Source organism: Chiloscyllium punctatum, chromosome 48 (assembly GCF_047496795.1).
Source record: "Chiloscyllium punctatum isolate Juve2018m chromosome 48, sChiPun1.3, whole genome shotgun sequence".
In the NCBI taxonomy this organism is placed as follows: Eukaryota; Metazoa; Chordata; class Chondrichthyes; order Orectolobiformes; family Hemiscylliidae; genus Chiloscyllium; species Chiloscyllium punctatum.
The window spans coordinates 62124941-62144548 of NC_092786.1; the positions used below are offsets into that span (position 1 = coordinate 62124941).

The 19608-nt window shown below is 41.7% G+C and overlaps 1 protein-coding gene across 2 annotated transcripts in view; it reads left to right on the plus strand.

The window, feature by feature from the left end:
• Positions 1 to 8767, plus strand: part of LOC140469134 (AP-3 complex subunit sigma-2) — a 91566-nt gene extending 82799 nt beyond the window's left edge. For both annotated transcript variants that reach the window (XM_072565451.1, XM_072565450.1), the window contains 2 exons: positions 1715 to 1822; positions 7691 to 8767. In XM_072565451.1, the coding sequence (XP_072421552.1) occupies positions 1715 to 1822; positions 7691 to 7798 (216 nt within the window). In that variant the 3' untranslated portion in view covers positions 7799 to 8767. The remainder of the gene's footprint in view (positions 1 to 1714; positions 1823 to 7690) is intronic.
• The last annotated feature ends 10841 nt before the right edge of the window (positions 8768 to 19608 follow it).

Genomic DNA, 19608 nt, shown 5'->3' on the forward strand with positions numbered 1-19608 from the left:
AGAAGGTTACCTCAGTACAATAGGATCTTGATCAGATGGGCCGATGAGCTGAGGAGTGGCAGAGGACGTTAAATGTATATAAATGTGAGGTCCTGCATTTTGGAAAGGCAAATGGTAAGGTCCTTGGGAGTGTTGCTGAGCAAAGAGACCTTGGAGTCCAGGTTAATAGGAAGTCATTTGCCTTTATTTGTTTCATGCATTGAGTGCAGGAGTTGGGAGGTCATGTTACAGCTGTACAGCATATTGGTTAGGCCTCTTTTGGAATACTGTGTGCAGTTCTGGTCTCCCTCCTATAGGAAGGATGTTGTGAAACCTGAAATGGTTCAGAAAAGATTCACAAGGACATTGCCAGGGTTGGAGGGTTTGAGCAATAGGAAAAGACTGAATAGCCTGGGGCTATTTTCCCTGGATCATCAGAGGCTGAGGGGTGACTTTATAGAGGTTTTTGAAGACATGAGGGGCATGGATAGGGTGAGTAGACAAGGTCTTTTCCCCACAGTGGGGGGTGTGCAAAACTAGAGGGCATAGGTTTGAGGTGAGAGGGGAAAGATATACAAGATATACAGGCTGATACAACTACAACATTTGAAAGTCATCTGGATGGATACATGAATAGGAAGAGTTTAGAGGGATATGGGCCAAATACGAACAAATGGGACCAGATTAATTTAAGATATCTGGTCAGCATGGATAAATTGGACTGAATGGTCTGCTTCTATGCTGTAGATCTCTAGAACACTACAAGATTTCTTGATGTTGACTAATGTGCCTGCTTTTGTGTATTTAGATTAAAATGTCATTTCCGTGTACACAGTTTTGGTGATTACATTTAGGTCTCATGAATCTTTCTCAATCTGTGGTCAAGTGACCTTTGTGACCATTTTAGTCCATGAACAGTCTTTGGAATAACAATCAATTGATGGAAGTTTGTTAATCCAGATTTACAAGGATATGGCTACCTCCCAGAACAAAGTGCCCAGTTTTCTCTTATCCCCATGCCATTTGATACTGATATTACAGAGATACTTTTCTTTATTCAATCACGGGATGAGGGCATCACTGGCTAGGCAGCATTTATTGCTCATCTTTAAGTGCCCAGAGAGCAGTTGAGCGTTAACCACACTGCTGTAGGTCTGCAATCACATGTAGGCCACATTAGGAAGGTGGTTTCCTGCCCTAAAGGGCATTAGTGAACCAAAAAAGTTTTTTCCAACAATCAACAATGGATTTATGATCATCACTAGACTCTTAATTCCAAATTTTGGAATTTTGCAGATTGGAAATATCTGGAAGTCAAGAATAACTAAAGTCAGGCAGCCTTTTATATACCTCTTTCCTTATTGTAATATTGAATCAGCTTTTCTACAGAGATCCACCAACCATTCATTTCTGATTTCTGGTCTCAAATAGGTTAGATTAATCCCATTGCAGTCTACTGCCCTGGTTGAAGTGCGTCTTTGTTCGGTTAAGACAGCGTGAAGCTGAGCCACAGCAATAACTTGTTCATTAAATCCTGAAGAATAGACATTTGAAAGGAAGACGTAGTTGCTTTGTTAAAAGTAGAATAACTTTATTTTAAATTATTTTTATGAACCAAATACTGAATTGTATTTTTCTGTGGAATTTGTGCATTGTTTCAATACAATCAGTTATTTGTAGTCTGTCTGAGAGTCACTGAGTCAGTAAATAGATGCTATTGTCTGTTTCCTCGCAGGTTCATTGTATTCTTCAGGAGGTGGTAATGGGAGGAATGGTCCTAGAGACTAACATGACTGAGATTGTGTCACAGGTTGAGGCACAGACTAAACTTGAAAAATCTGAGGTAAGAAATATTTGACATACATCTGCAGGAAATTCCTGTCCATCACACGGTAACCCTGGGTCTCTCATTGCTGCCAGATGCAGTGGAAGAGGAGGATATCGGTGATTGGAGTGGGCCTGATGGTTTACTCCTGTGTACCTGTTGGTTTGGAGCCTGAGGCGGTTGTTGTACAACATGCTGGCATGACCTCTCCCTTTCACACCATGACGCAGAATGATTTCAGTCTTTGCATCGTGCTCCTTTGTGATTGAAATTTTCTGTAAATCTCAGATTTCACTTTTCTTGAAACTATTTTTAATTCTTCTCTCTGCTTATTTCTGTTCCAAAGTATTCTACCTCACATTGATCTTCTCTCTCTAATGAACTTATTCCTTTGTAAATATTTATCTGCAGCCCCAGCACAGAGCACAAGCTAAAGGAATAAGAGATGGCTGACTTCAACTCCTCCATCCCACACCCCATGTCCCTTAATTTCTTCTGCTCTTGGTTTTCAGTGTTTGAACTAATTCCAGGCCTGTGTTGACATGAAGTATTTTGGCTTTTCATTGATATACAATTTTATATTGGATCATAAACCTTTGGAATAATTTAGTTTACTTGGTTTAGTAGAGTGGCAGAGTCAGCAGTTAGAAAGTGATGATGATAATTTGGTAGGATCACAAAATACAGTTTTGAATTGCTTAATTGCTTCATGAGTCAAGGACAATTTATTCCAAAATCTAATTGTACCAAAATAAACCTAGATAAATCTTCAAGCTTCATTAAAAACTAATCTTTTAACTGATTGCAGGGATGCAATCTAATCTTGTAAAGATTGTGATTATTAAGACAATCTCATACCCATGTTAAAGTTGAGTTAATTATTGATTAGTCTGTGATTGGATCAAGCTCCCTATCGATATACTTTCGATCACAGCATCAGTCGTTTCTAACAATTGAAGAAACAAGCAGTAAAAAAGATGATTTAGTGAAATTCAGAGTATTTAATGAGTAATGATTAAGTCTAACTTGAAGTGAATTGAAGTCGTGGTGCTGATTGTTGGTTTAATCCAGTGAAAACTTTGTTATCACTTGATGTCAAAGCAGTCAGACTGAATATGCAGCATGGTTCTTTTTGGTGTACCACCAAGTTATAGTTTGAGAATTCTTTTGACCTGTTAGATGTGATGAGCATGTGACCTTGTCCAGGATATTCAGGTAAAGTTGCCAAAACTGAGAAAATTGCAGAATTGCTACAACACAGGAGGCCATTTGGTCCATTGTGCCTGCACTGGTTCTCCAAATGAGCATACCGGTTCGTGTTATTCTGCTGCCTTCTCCTTGTAACAGTTCAATTTCCTTTTGAAAGCTTTAATTGAATCTGCTTCCACCACACTCTCAGGCAGTGCATTCTAGACCTGAACCATACTCTCCCTCAGCACCAAAGTGGTGCTCTTAATATGTGTCCTTCTCCAACCGTGGCTCCCCACCTACAGTTGTTGACAGGGCTCTCGACAGCGTGTGGTCCACTTCCCATGCCACAACACTCACCCCCTCCCTCCCCTCCCAGAACAAGGATAGGGTCCCTCTTGTTCTCACCTTTCACCCCACCAGCCTTCACATGCAAAGAATAATCCTCCGCCATTTTTGCCAACTCCAGCACGGCGCCACCACTAAACATATCTTCCCTCCCCTGTCTGCATTCCACAGAGATTGATCCCTCCCTCCGGGACAATCTAGTGCACTCCTCCATCACACCTAACACCTCTCCCATCACACCTAACACCTCTCCCATCACACCTAACACCTCTCCCATCACACCTAACACCTCTCCCATCACACCTAACACCTCTCCCATCACACCTAACACCTCTCCCATCACACCTAACACCTCTCCCATCACACCTAACACCTCTCCCATCACACCTAACACCTCTCCCATCACACCTAACACCTCTCCCATCACACATGGCACCTTCCCATGCAATCGCAGAAGGTGCAATACCTGCCCCTTTACCTCTTCCATGCTCACCATCCAAGGCCCCAGACACTCATTTCAGATTAAGCAGCATTTCACTTGTACCTCTTTCAATTTGGTCTATAGCATTCGTTGCTCCCAATGTGGTCTCCTCTATATCGGAGAGACAAAACTGGGTGATCGCTTTGCTGAGCACCTTCGGTCTGTACGCAATCAGGTCACGGACCTTCCCATGGCTTGCCACTTCAACACACAATCCTATTCCCATGCCCACATGTCTGCCCTTGGCCTGCTGCAATGTTCCAGTGAAGTTCAACGCAAACTGGAGTAACAGCATCTCATCTTCCAACTAGGCATGTTACAGCCTGCCGGTCTCAACATTGAATTCAACAACTTCAGATGATTATCCCATCTCGACCCCTTTGTTTTCATTCTGCTCCGTAATTTTATTTCATTTATTTTATTTACTTTTTAAATTTATTTTCACTGTTCTGTACCTCTTATTTCTTGATTGTCTCTCTTTCTCTCGCTCCCCACTCTCTCATCACCTTTTTCTTCACCTCTTCCCCCTTTGCTACCCTTCTCCCCTATGTTCCATTTTGCCTCTGCTTCCTCATATTCCCCATCCCCCACATATTTTGTCACATAGCACTGGCTTCAGTCTTGGTCATTCACAGCTCCTAATCTCCCTATAATCTCTCTATGCACTGTCATTATCACCTCTTTATTGTTCCCTTTGCTTCTGGAGCCATGACTCACCTTCTCTGAGCCTAGTATAAATACAGTGGTTAGCACTGCTGCCTCACAGCACCAGAGACCCGGGTTCAATTCCCGCCTCAGGCGACTGACTGTGTGGAGTTTGCACGTTCTCCCCGTGTCTGCGTGGGTTTCCTCCGGGTGCTCCGGTTTCCTCCCACAGTCCAAAGATGTGCAGGTCAGGTGAATTGGCCATGCTAAGTTGCCTGTAGTGTTAGGTAAGGGGTAAATGTAGGGGAATGGGTGGGCTGCGCTTTGGCAGGTCGGTGTGGACTTGTTGGACCGAAGGGCCTGTTTCCACACTGTAAATCTAATCTAATCTAATCTAATCTAATCTAAAAATTAATATGTAGATCCCAAAACTTCTTTCAAATCACATTCTCAAGGTAGCAAGGTTTTATTTTTTAAAAAAGTGACATCTAACCTTAGACAATGCATTAAAGGGGTGAGATTAGAGTGTCTGTATCCCAATCTTGAGTCAGACTGGTTCAATTTCCAATATAGGAATTTATAAAATGTTACATGGATTTACTGCCTGCAGATTGTGTGCTTTTGAACAGAATAAAATGTATCTGCAATTATCATTCTGCAAATGCAACTTCACACCATAGATTTAAACGTGTATGCGGCGTGTGAGAGAGAGAGAGAGATCAATGGTAGGCAAGTTATTGGAAAGAATACCAAGAGACAGGATCAACCAACATTTGGATAGTCAAAATCTGATTTGGAGTAGTCAGCATGGATTTTTGCATGGGAAGTCATGTCTGACAAAGTTTGTTGAGTTTCTTTTTTGAAGAAGTAATCATGAGGATAGTTAAGGGTAGGGCAGTGGATGTTGTCTATATGGACTTTAGTAAGGTCTTTGACAAGGTCCCACACACCAGGCTAGTCAAGAAGGTTAGTTCGCATGGGATCCAGGGAGACCGAACTGACAGCCAGACTACTGTGACCATTAGGATTCATAACAGCACACAAACCCACAGCCACTCTCAGACAACAACTCACCAGAACGAAGGATTTGATACCCAGCATGAGCAAAACCAATGTAGTGTACAAAATCCCATGCAAGGACTGCACAAAACACTACATAGGACAAACAGGAACACAGCTAACAATCCGCATCCATGAACACCAACTAGCCACGAAACGACACGACCAGCGATCCTTAGTAGCCACACATGCAGATGACAAGCAACATGAATTCAACTGGGACAACACTACTATTACAGGGCAAGCCAAACAGAGAACAGCCAGGGAATTCCTAGAGGTATGGCACTCATCCACAGATTCTATCAATAAGCACATCGACCTGGACCCAATATACCGGCCACTGCAGCTGGAACTGACAACCGGAAGCGGCAGAGACAAACCACTATAAATGCCGGAGGAACCAACACAGAAGCGCTTCACAAGAGGCTCCCAAGCAGTGAGGATATCACCTAGACAGGGGACGAAACGTTTGCAACACAAATTCCCAGCTCGGCAAACAGGCCACAACAGACCGAGCTAATTGGATTCAAAATTGACTTGATGATAAAAAGCAGATGGTGACGATTGAAGGTTGTTTGTCAGACTGGAGGCCTGGACTAATGGTGTGCCATAGGGATCGGTGCTGGGACCTTTGTTATTTGTATAAATAATCTGGATGTGAATATACAAGACATGATTAGAAAGTTTGCAGATGATACAAAATTAGGAGATATCGTTGATAGTGAGAAAAGTTATCAAAAGTTACAGAGGGATCTTGATCAGATGGGGAAGTGGGCTGTGGATTGACAAATGCAGTTCAGTGGAGAAGCGTGAGGTGTTGCACTTTAGAAAGTCAAACCAAGGCAGGACTTGTACAATAAATGGTCAGGTCGTGAGGAGTGTTGTGGAACAGAGGGACCCAGAACTGCAAGTACATTGTTTGTTGAAAATGACGTCAAAGGTAGACAAGGTGGTGAAGAAGGTATTTAGCTGGTCTTCATCAGTCGAGGTATTGAGTATAGGAGTTGGGATGTTCTGTTGCATTTTTGTAAGTTGGTGAGGCCGCATTTGGAGAATTGTGTACAGTTTTGATCACCCTGTTATAGGAAAGACTTTGTTAAACTGAAAAGAATGCAAAGATTTACGAAGATGTTGCCAGGGCTAGTAGTTCTGAGTTATAGAGAGAGGTTGGCCAGGGTAGGACTTTATTCCTTGGAATGTAAGAGAATGAGGGATGACCTGATAGAGGTGTATAAAATCATTAGGGGCATAGATAGGATGAAGGATGAATGCATATCATCATTTTCCCAGGGATGGGGAATTGAAAACTAGACGGCATAGGTTTAAGGTGAGAGGAGAAAGATTTAGAAAGGACCTAAGAGGCAACTTCTTCACACAGAGTGCGCTGTGCATATGGAATGGGCTGCCAGAGAAACTGGTTGAGGCAAGTACAATAGCGAAGTTTAAAAAACATTTGGATAGGTACATTTTTTGGAAAGCGTTTAGAGGGGTATGGAACAAATGCAAACAATTGGAATTAGCTGAGTCAACATAGACCAGTTTGGGCTGAAGGGCCAATTTCCATGCTGTATTACTCTATAACTCTAAAGTCTTGATAAGCAAAGGGAACATTTCAATGGACTCAGTGGATTGGTGCTATTGAACTGTGTTGCCCCACCCATAAAAATAGTGTTTATCTGTTTGTCTGTGTCTGAATGTATATATAGCAGTTTTAAAAGGTTTAGAGTTTTAACCAGTAGAGCCATATGTTGATAGTTCATAGCTGTTTACATGTGATTAAGATGGACTGGCTGCAGTACACAGATGAATTATCACTGATCAGACTGAATACTGATTGAAGAGTGAGGTGCACTGCAGAGACTACTGTGTTTTTATTTGACCGCTTGGTATTTGCAGGTTGTGGATTAACGAGGTTTGCCAAGCTACTTTCCATGAAAGGAGCAACATTGTTGGAAATTTAACACGTAACTCCACTTTACTAATTTCCTCCTCCTTTTTCTGATTTTGTCTCCACTCTTTTTTGGAAGCTCTTTGTATTTTGCTTGTAACATTGCACTTTTGAACAAATGACTTACTGGATGTCTTTTTTTGTTGGTTTCGTTCCCTGTGTTCAGTTTGAATTACTTTATATGTCATGAAAGTAAAGTTTGTTTTTGTAATTTTAGGCTGGCTTCTCTGGAGCTCCTGCTCGTGCAGTCTCTGCTGTCAAGAACATCAATCTGCCAGATATCCCACGTAACATCAAAGTTTCAAATCTGTCTCCATTTGTGTAGGACAGTTCATATTAATGATACCTGGTCAGCCATTATATTCGCCTGTAAATACTGAGAGCTTTCTCACATCAGCTTTTCATTTGAAGGTTGTTATTGTAAAAATACAATGGCTTGTGGTGGTTTTTCCATTGCAACCGCTAAGAAAATTCTAAATTGTTAAAAAATTTAATGCAGGTATTATTCCATTTGGTGTGTGAGCCCTTGCATTTGGCACAACACAGGAGCACTTTAAACATTTAGATTAGAATAGATTCCCTACAGTATGGAACAGACCCTTCGGCCCAACAAGTCCACACTGACCCTCCGAAGAGTAATCCACCCAGACCCATTCCCCTGCCCTATATTTACCCCTGACTAATGCACCTAACACAATGGGCAATTTAGTGTGGCCAATTCACCTGACCACATCTTTTGGATTGTGGGAGGAAACCGGAGCACCCAGAGGAAACAGACATGGGGAGAATGTGCAAACTCCACACAGACAGTCACCTGAGGCTGGAATCTAACACGGGTCCCTGGCGCTGTGAGGCAGCAGTGCTAACCACTGAGCAACTGTGCTGCCCGTAGCCAGGGTTAATCCGCAGTCAGGTGCTTTGAATCAGAGTGGGCACGCTCTAAACTGTTAGCCAGTTTCATCCTAGAGAGAGGCAGTTATCTGGAAACACTCAATAGCAACTCCTCACGGTATCCTCCAGACATTGGGGAGATGTAATGAGGGGTAATTTTACTGTGGTCTTATGGTGATGACACAAATGCCTGAAAAGCTGTGTACTCCTGAACAAATGCCTGTTGACTCCTTTGTCCTTTCTGTTGGAAGATAAAGGGTGTATTTGCTTCCATTTGTAATGTAAAAAGGAAATTCCTGGAGCCAGTTTTTGATTTTCCTTCAAGATGGAAAATTGGCATATGCTTTAATAGAAATCTGAAATTTGTAATACTGACAATTAAAGAGCATTTCAGTCCACCAAATTATATTGTGAATGTACATTCTCTTTCACTTCTCAGTGAATGGTTTCTCAAGTGACATTGAAAAGCTGGTAAAGAAAGAAAGGTGCTGAGATATTTGTATCATCGATAGTCTTCGGGTACCCCACTGGAGGTTGGCAAACGTGGTGCCACTGTTTAAGAAGGGCGGTAAAGACAAGCAAGGGAACTATAGACCAGTGAGCCTGACCTCGGTGGTGGGCAAGTTGAGTCATAGATATGTACAGCATGGAAACAGACCCTTTGGTCCAACCCGTCCATGCCGACCAGATATCCCAACCCAATCTAGTTCCACCTGCCAGTACCCGGCCCATATCCCTCCAAACCCTTCCTATTCATATACCCATCCAAATGCCTCTTAAATGTTGCAATTGTACCAGCCTCCACCACTTCCTCTGGCAGCTCATTCCATACACGTACCACCCTCTGCATGAAAAAGTTGCCCCTTTGGTGTCTTTTATATCTTTCCCCTCTCACCCTAAACCTATGCCCTCTAGTTCTGGACTCCCTGACCCCAGAGAAAAGACTTTGCCAATTTATTCAATCCATGCTTCTCATAATTTTGTAAACCTCTATAAGGTCACCCCTCAGCCTCCGACGCTCCAGGGAAAACAGTCCCAGCCTGTTCAGCCTCTCCCTGTAGCTCAGATCCTCCAACCCTGGCAACATCCTTGTAAATCTTTTCTGAACCCATTCAAGTTTCAAAACATCTTTCCAATAGAAAGGAGACCAGAATTGCATACAATATTCCAACAGTGGCCTAACCAATATCCTGTTGGAAGGAATCCTGAGGGACCGGATATACATGTATTTGGAAAGGCAAGGACTGATTCAGGATAGTCAACGTGGCTTTGTGCGTGGGAAATCATGTCTCACAAACTTGATTGAGATTTTTGAAGAAGTAACAAAGAAGATTGATGAGGGCAGAGCAGTAGATGTGATCTATATGGACTTCAGTAAGGCGTTCGACAAGGTTCCCCATGGGAGACTGATTAGCAAGGTTAGATCTCATGGAATACAGGGAGAACTAGCCATTTGGTTACAGAACTGGCTCAAAGGTAGAAGACAGAGAGGGTGTGTGGAGTGCCACAAGGATTCGTGCTGGGCCCTCTACTTTTTGTCATTTACATAAGTGATTTGGATGCAAGCATAAGAGGTACAGTTAGTAAGTTTGCAGATGACACCAAAATTGGAGGTGTAGTGGACAACGAAGAGGGTTACCTCAGATTACAACAGGATCTGGACCAGATGGGCTAATGGGCTGAGAAGTGGCAGATGGAATTTAATTCAGATAAATGCGAGGTGCTGCATTTTGGGAAAGCAAATCTTAGCAGGACTTATACACTTAATGGTAAGGTCCTAGGGAGTGTTGCTGAACAAAGAGACCTTGGAGTGCAGGTTCGTAGCTCCTTGAAAGTGGAGTCGCAGGTAGATAGGATAGTGAAGAAGGCGTTTGGTATGCTTTCCTTTATTGGTCAGAGTATTGAGTACAGGAGTTGGGAGGTCATGTTGTGGCTGTACAGGACATTGGTTAGGCCACTGTTGGAATACTGCATGCAATTCTGGTCTCTTTCCTATTGGAAAAATGTTGTGAAACTTGAAAGGGTTCAGAAAAGATTTACAAGGATGTTGTCAGGGTTGGAGGATCTGAGCTACAGGGAGAGGGTGACAGGCTGGGGCTGTTTTCCCTGGAGCGTCGGAGGCTGAGGGGTGACCTTATAGAGGTTTACAAAATTATGAGAAGCATGGATTGAATAAATTGGCAAAGTCTTTTCCCTGGGGTCGGGGAGTTCAGAACTAGAGGGCACAGGTTTAGGGTGAGAGGGGAAAGATATAAAAGAGACCTCAGAGGCAACGTTTTCATGCAGAGGGTGGTACGTGTATGGAATGAGCTGCCAGAGGATGTGGTGGAGGCTGGTACAATTGCAACATTTAAGAGGCATTTGGATGGGTATATGAATAGGAAGGGTTTGGAGGGATATGGGCCTGATGTTGGCAGGTGGGACTAGATTGGGTTGGGATATCAAGTCGGCATGGATAGGTTGGACCGAAGGGTCTGTTTCCATGCTGTACATCTCTATGACTCTGACTGAACTCCTTTTACACACACCTCATTTGGACAATGTAAGCGAATTTGTAACAAGTTTAATATAGGAACCTGCACGGGCCATCGTGCCTGTCCCACTGCTCCATATGATCATGGCTGATTGAACATTCTGATTACTTTTACTTACTCCATCCCTTTTACCATGTACACCTCTAGTCATCGAAAATCATTTGTACTCTTGTCTTGAATATACTCAAAGGGTGAGCTTCCACTTGGAGGTAGAGAATTGCAAAGGTTCACAACCCTTCTGAGTAAAATGAATTCTCTTTATCTCTCACCTGAGTGGTAACCACTTACTCCCTTGGTTTTAAATTCCCTAACCAGGGGAAACATTTTGACCACATCTGTCCTGTCCATTAATTTTAAGTATTTTGTAGGTTCAAATAACATCTTTCAATCTTTGAAATCTGGAGAAATACAGGTCTAGTTTGCCTGGTCTCTTCATGAGACAACCCTGCCATCCTGGCAAATCTTCATTGCACTCCCTCTATGACAATATTCTGAGGCAACCAAAACTTCACATTACTCCAGCTGCAGTCTAACCAAGCATATATAGAACTGAAGCAAATTTCATTCCTCCTGTTCTCAAATCCTGTTGTGATAAACACTAACTTACCATGAATATTCCTAATAGCTTGCTGCACTTGTCAATAAGTCACTAAAGGTTAAAAACAAAGACACTTAGATCACTTTGTATATAGCATCATACAGGAGAGAAGAGCCTTTTGATCCATTGTGTCTGTACAGCCAAAAATGTACGACTACCTACGCTGGTCCCAGTCTCCTGCACTCGGCACAACTATTACGATATGGAGTTGAACCCCTCTTAATTAAATTAAACATGCAGAAAAGCTCGCCTCGCCTCGTAATCTGTTGAAACATGAGTGACAGAGAACTCCCAAATCCCACTATTTAAAACAAAATAACATCAATTTTTTTAACTCTAAAAGTGATCATTAAACAACAATAATTCACAACTCTAAGCCCCCCCTTTCTCTTAATATTATAGAGGAACCTTGATTATCCGGCATTTGATTATCGAAAAAATACTCCCCGCCTGTATTGTTCGGATAATCGCGGTTCCTCCCATGCCTCCAACCCTATAACAATATGCTGGAACAATAAGACACTTATTAAAATTACATCAAGTTAATTTCAAAACCACACAACTGCTGTTGTCTTCTGTGACCTCACTCTTCCAGCTGAGGATGTCCCTGGGTCATCGTCTTTCTTTTTAGTGTGAGTATGTTTCATGTGAAAAGGTACCTTTGATAAAGAGTCATGATTTGGAGATGCCAGTGTTGGACTGGGTGTACAAAATTAAAAATCTCACGACACCAGGTTATAGTCCAACAGATTTAATTGGAAGCACTAGTTTTCGGAGCACTGCTCCTTTAGCAAGTGATTGTGGTGTACACGGTTGTAAGACACAGAATTTATAGCAAAAATTTACAGTGTAATGTAACTGAAATTATACATTGAAAAATACCTTGATTGTTTGTTAAGTCTCTCATCTGTTAGAATGACCATGCTAGTTTCACTCCTTTCATGTGTAAATCACAAAATTTTTTTTAAAAGTTACATTCTCAGGTTAACTTTAATAATTGGTGTCAGCCCAGATAATGTGTTGAAGGTGTTAGCCCCTTATGTACTGTTGTCTGTGCCGTAATGTTTAGGCTGATTCTAATCTAAAAAATACGTTAACAGAGTCTTACATGGATTCATGCAGTTTTTGAGCAAAGTACAATGTAACTCTGCAAGTACAAATTCACCCCACAAGCATGTATGTGTATGTGGGTGTGTGTGTCTGGTGTCCCTCTCACCCTAAACCTATGCCCTCTAGCTCTGGACTCTCCCACCCCGGGTAGAGACTTTGTCTATTTAATTTATCCATGCTCCTTATGATTTTATAAACCTCTATAAGGTCACCCCTCAGCCTTTGACGTTCCAGGGAAAACAGCCCCAGCCTATTCAACCTCTCCCTACAGCTTTTCATACTGGAGGCAGTGACCAGTGGAGTGCCACAAGGATCTGTGCTGGGTCCACTACTTTTCGTCATTTATATAAATGATTTGGATATGAACATAAGAGATATAGTTAGTAAATTTGCAGATGACATCAAAATTGGAGGTGTAGTGGACAGCAAAACGGTTACCTCAGATTACAACGGGATCTTGATCAGTTGAGCCAATAGGATGAGTGGCAGGTGGAGTTTAATTTAGATAAATGTGAGGTGCTGCACTTTGAGAAAGCAAATCTTAGCAGGACTTATACACTTAATGGTAAGTTCTGAGGGAGTGTTGCTGAACAAAGAGACCTTGGAGTGCAGGTTCATAGCTCCTTGAAAGTGGAGTCGCAGGTAGATAGGATAGTGAAGAAGATGCTTGTAATCTCTCAGTTCAAAACAGCATTCACTCTCTTAAAGATACAGTATATGCCTTCAACTTCATAACACCTCCCCCTTAAGAAAAAAAGAATCATCATAATGAAAAGATGCCTTCATTTTTTTCTAATTCATAATCCAATTACAATGAAATACAAAGAAAATTAATCTAAGTTATACTTTCATATTAATTTCTGCACACATCTAACATTGGAATGTGTCCAATCTTACCTATACCTTTTCCTTTAAATCCTTAATAACCCATCTGCTATCACATTTTTATGAACTGTAACATGTACAATTTGTAAATTAATAGTAAGACTTCAACAAAATAGTCTCATATTTTTGTCTTTAAATCTTTCCAAAAAGGTAAGAGGTTTGTTGTCCGTGTATGTAACTGTCTCTGACACATTGTTCTTCACATAAACATTAAAATGTTGTAAGGACAGTACCAAACTCAGCAATTCTCTTTCGATGGTAGAGTATTTTCTCTGGTGGGTGTTGAGTTTCTTTGAAAAGTAGCCAATTGGCTGTTCAATTTCATCATCTTCCTGCAGCAGTACAACTCCAACTCCTGTAACACTAGTATTGATGGCAGCTTTGAAGGGTTTCAAAAGATTTGGTGTAGCTAAAACTGATGCGGTGGTTTAAACTGTTTTTAGATTTTCAAATGCCTCCTGGCCTTATTCTGTCCACCAAAACTTTGTGTTTTTTTTTAGTAAATCTGTTAGCAATGCCACCACACTGCTGATGTTTGGACCAGACTTCTAGTAGAATCCGCTTGGTTCCAAAAATCAAAGCACTTCTTTCTTTAAGATTTGTCTTGGAAATTCCTCAATGGCCTTTACCTTCACATTCCTCGAGGTCAACCTTCCATGATTGATGTTATGTCCCAAGAACACCACTCTGCCTTCGCGAATTCTGTTTTCTTTAAGTTTATTACCAGTTTTGCTTCTCATAATCATTAAGAGCTCTACCAACTGTACCAGGTGATCTTTCCATTGACTCACTAAAGATCACTACATCATCCAGGTAACCTGCACAATTTGTTAATCTGGCCACAACTTTGTTCATGAGTGTTTGGAATGTGACTGGTGCACTCTTCATTTCAAAGGACATCACTTTGAATTGATATAGCCCATTTAGGGTTACAAACGCAGAAACTTTTTTCGCTTTCTCTGATAAAGATACCTGCCAATAACCACGCAGTAAGTCCAACTTTGTGATGTAAGTGGCTTCTCCAACTTTCTCTATACAGTCCTTCAATATTGGTAATGGGTATGAATCTGATTTTGTTATCGCATTGACCTTCTGACAGTCCACACAAAATCATTGAGTCCCGTCAGTTTTAGGAACTAACACAATCAGCAAACTCCCCTCTGACTCAGTTTGATGATATCTTAATTGAGCATCACATCCACTTCCTTCTGGGCCTGTGTGGCTTTGAGAGGATCAAGTCTGTAGGGATGTTGTTTTATTGGAACAGTATTCCCTAGTTCTACCTCATGCACATTAATATGGGACCTCCCTATCTTATTCCTGCACATGTCCTCATACTGCTGCAATAAACATTTCAACTGGGTTCTTTGGTCCTGAGACAGATAGTTCAGTATCCTACTGCACTCCTCATAGACTTCCTCATTATTTAACGGATTTTTAGGCACATCAAACTCCATGACATCTGTATTTGATTCCTCAGTCTGTGGGGCAGTAACTAACACGTTTCTCCACTTCCTTTTCTCTATTATAATAAGGTTTCAACATGTTCACATGACATATCCAATACAGTTTTTTTCTATCTGGCATCTTTACCGATAGTTTATGTGACTCAACTTTTTCTCAATTTGATAGAGTCCACTAATCCTGCCCTTGAAAGGATCTCCCATCACTGGTAACATTTTTAATACATCATCCCCATGGAATAATATCTGAGTTTTAGAGTTTTTATCCGCCATCTGCTTTATTCTATGCCATGCCTTCTTCAGGTGCTGTTTAGCTAACTCACCTACCCAATTTAATCTCTACCTCACCTCAGATACATAATCAAAGTGTGAGATCTCCGACTTTAGTTCTATCAAATTTTCTTCAATTAATTTCAAAGGCCCTCTCACTTCATGTCTGAATATCAACTCAAAGGGATTAAACCAAGTTGATTCATTTGGGGCATCTCTAATGGCAAACAATACGAATGGGATACCTTGATCCCAATCATTCCGGTAATCCAAACACTATGCTGTTAACATCAAGATCTGTCTATAATCATAGACTGTAAACCATTATACAAAACTTGTCCACTACACAACCAATCTTGATGTTATCTGCAAGTTTGCTAATCATGCCTTCTATAATTCTCATCTAAGTCAATTATATTAATGACAAACAAAAGTGGATCCAACACATTGTCCTATGTATCACGGGAGGTCACATGCTTCCAGTTCTAAAAGCACCCCACCCCCACCACCACCTTGTCTCATGCCATTAAAAAGATATACATAGAAACACACATCCCTCCACCACCACACTGTCTCCTGTCATTAAGCAGATATACACAGAAAAACACACACACAACTCTCCACCAGCGCCCTGTCTCCAGGCATTAATCAGATATAAAACTTATAGATATGTGTCTCAGCCACATTAGGGAGTTTTAAACAATCCTTAGATAAGCACATGGATTATTTTGGGATAATGTAGGGGGATGAGCTGAGAATAGTTCACAGTTCAGCGCAACATCGAGGGTTGAATGGCCTGTTCTGCACTGTATTGTTCTATGTTCTATGCTCTAACATGGTCTTCAGGGTCTGAAGGCACCTTTCCAAAGCTCCCTGGGATTCAGAATGCTACACACTTGATTTAAAGTGCTGTATGCCTAAGGTGTCCATGACTTCCTTAAACAGCCTAGTAGTAAAATTAGACCCTTGGTCTGACTGAATCTCTCTGGGTAGCCCATAATGTGAAGGAAGCTACTAACTCCCCCACTTTTCTATTTGCCTTAATACTCCACAATGGAATTGCCACTGGAAATCTGGTAGACATACCCATTATGGTTAGCAAGTACAGGTCCCCACTTTTAGTTTTTGGGAGGGGACCTACACAATCAATCAAAACCAGCATGAAAGGTTCTTGGACAAGCATATGGAAGTACATGGAATAGTGTAAGTTAGATGGACTTCAGATTGGTATGCCAGGTCGGCGCAACATCGAGCGCCGAAGGGCCTGTACTGCACTGTTATGTTCTATGAATGTGGGAATTGGCAACAAAGATGCTGGTTTTATTACTGCCTGTGGAGTACCTACCATTTGGAATGTATGGCAAAATTTAACCACATCTGTGTGCAGTCCAGGCCAATAGAAATGCTTTTGTACCTTATCCTGAGTCTTCCTCACACCTAGATGACCTCCTACTGGTAATTCATGTGCTACCTGTAACACTTCCTGTCTGTATGCTACCAGCAACACAATCTGGTGCACTTCTGCCTATTTTTGCTTTGCACTAACCTGCTGCGGTGTCAATTTTCATCTTAGGATTCTGTCTTTGAGATAATAACGCTCAGTTAATACATTCTGATTTCTGAGTATGCATCATAGAGTCATAGAGATGTACAGCAGAGAAACAGACCCTTCAGTCCAACTTGTCCATGCCAACAAGATATCCTCACCCAATCTAGTCCCACCTGCCAGCACCAGGCCTATATTCCTACAAACCCTTCCTATTCATATACAAATGTTGGAATTGTACTAGTTTCCACGACTTCCTCTGGCAGCTCATTCCATACACATACCATCCCCTGCATGAAAAAGTTGCCCCCTAGGTTTCTTTTATATCTTTCCCCTCTCACCCTAAACCTATGCCCTCCAGTTCTGGACTCACCCACCCTAGGGAAGAGACTTATCCATGCCCCTCATGATTTTATAAACCTCTATAAGGTCACCCCTCAAACCTCTGAACTCCAGGGAAAACCACCCCAGCCTATTCAACCTTTCCCTATAGGTCAAATCCTCCAACTGTGGCAACTTCCTTGTAAATCTTCTCTGAACCCTTTCAAGTTTCACAACATCTTTCCGATAGGAAGGGGACAAGAATTGCACGCAATGTTCCAAACAGTGGCCTAACCAATGTCCTGTACAGCCGCAACATGACCTCCCAACTCCTGTACTCAATACTCTGACCAATAAAGGAAAGCATGCCAAACGCCTTCTTCACTATCCTATCTACCTGCAACTCCATTTTCAAGGAGCTATGAACCTGCACTCCAAGGTCTCTTTGTTCAGCAACACTCCCTCAGAACTTACCCTTAAGTGTATAAGTCCTGCTAAGATTTGCTTTCCTAAAATGCAGCACCTCGCATTTATCTGAATCAAACTCCATCTGCCACTTCTCATTTCATTGTAATCTGAGGTAACCTTCTTCGCTGTCCAATTTTGATATCATCTGCAAACCTACTAACTGACAAAGCTTCATCCCAAGGCTCACTGATGATATTACCTAGTATGGCGACAAAATGTCTGAAACAAATTACCACTCTCTCAGGTAACATGCCAGAGCGCAAATACTTTCATCTCTTATCATGAGAAACCGATTAGATTCCCTTCCTCAAAATTGTAAATTCTTTTCCTTCTCCCTCTGTTCTTCCTGAGTAAACGTTACCCACAGAGGTGATGTCTTCAAGAGATCAGGCACAAATTCAGTACCCAGTCCCTGTCTGGGCTGTGTAATCTCCTGCAGATCTTCAACATTTCTTGTGGTTTCCTTTACTACTTTCACTAATCCCACTGGTTTAGCCTCTTTTACCACATCTTTTCCCACAGTGCCTTTCTTCAATGACTGTGACTTTATGTGTCCCACCTTACCACAATGGAAACACCTGAGCTCTTTCACCTCCTTTTCACCCTCTTGGGCTTCTTTTTTCACTTGTGGTAAACTATTACCAGTGTGCTCTACTCTCTATTTTGTTCTGTAGGACCTCCCCTTCTCCCAATTTTCATTCCTTACAGGATGAAATTCTTGCTGGAGGCGAGATTTTGCCTTAGGCAACAATATATATTGTTTTTGCTCATGCTGGGTCATTGGGTCCTTTGTCCTGGTGAGTTGGACAACTCACCAGGACAAAGGACCCGATACCCAACATGAGCAAAACCAATGTAGTGTACAAAATCCCATGCAAGGACTGCACAAAACACTACGTCGGACAAACAGGAAGACAGCTATCGATCTGCATCCATGAACACCAACTGGCCACGAAAGGACATGACCAGCTATCCTTAGTAGCCACACACGCAGATGACAAGCAACATGAGTTTGACTGGGACAACACTACTATTATAGGACAAGCCAAACAGAGAACAGCCAGGGAATTCCTAGAGGCATGGCACTCATCCACTGATTCAATCAACAAACACATCGACCTGGACCCAATATACCAGCCACTGTAGCGGACAGCTGGAACTGACAACCGGAAGCGGCAGATTCAAACCACTACAAATGCCAGAGGAATGATCACAGAAGCGCTTCACAGGAGGCTCCCAAGCACTGAGGATGTCACCTAGACAGGGGACGAAACGTCTGCAGCACAAATTCCCAGCTCGGCGAACAGAACCACACAACAGAATAATTTATCTTAGAGCCTCATAAGTCTTATCTATTTTTAAGGCCTAAACCCATCTGTCAAATTACTATGTTTAATTCTTTTGCTCTGAACATAAGTCTGACCTGGTTCCTTCTTTATGTTTCTGAACTGCTGTCTATACGCTTCTGGTACCAATTCTGCATAATCTCTTTACCCCTTATCTGACAGCACTGCAAATACCTCACTAGTTCTGCCTACCAGCTTAGTCTGAACTAGCATGATCCACAAGTTCTCTGGCCACTCCATCTCCCTAGCCAATGTTTCAAATGAAATAAAGAAGGCTTTGATATCTTTCTCGTCAAAATGTGGCAATGTTTTAACATATTTGCACACATCTCTACCTTCTCTCTTCATCTCTATCCTGCTAACTTAACTAATTTGGAACTTCTGAGGTTCAAATTCTCTCTCTTTCTCTTTTTGCTCAGCTAAGAATATTTTCCTTTCTTTTTCTTCTCTTTCTCTTTCTCTCTTTTTCTTCTCTCATGGCTCTTTCCCTTTCTCTATCTTTAACTCCATTTGCCTAAATTGCAATTTACATTTTTCTAACTCAACTGCACTTGTCTGTTTCTCTGACACACCTCAGTGCTTGATCAACTCCATTACAATTTCAGCTTTCCTTTCATCCCTGGTTAAACCCAATTGTAACCTGTTTTCTAATTCTACAAGTATGTTGTTCCTCTGTTTTTCTAAACTTTCATGGCAAATTTGG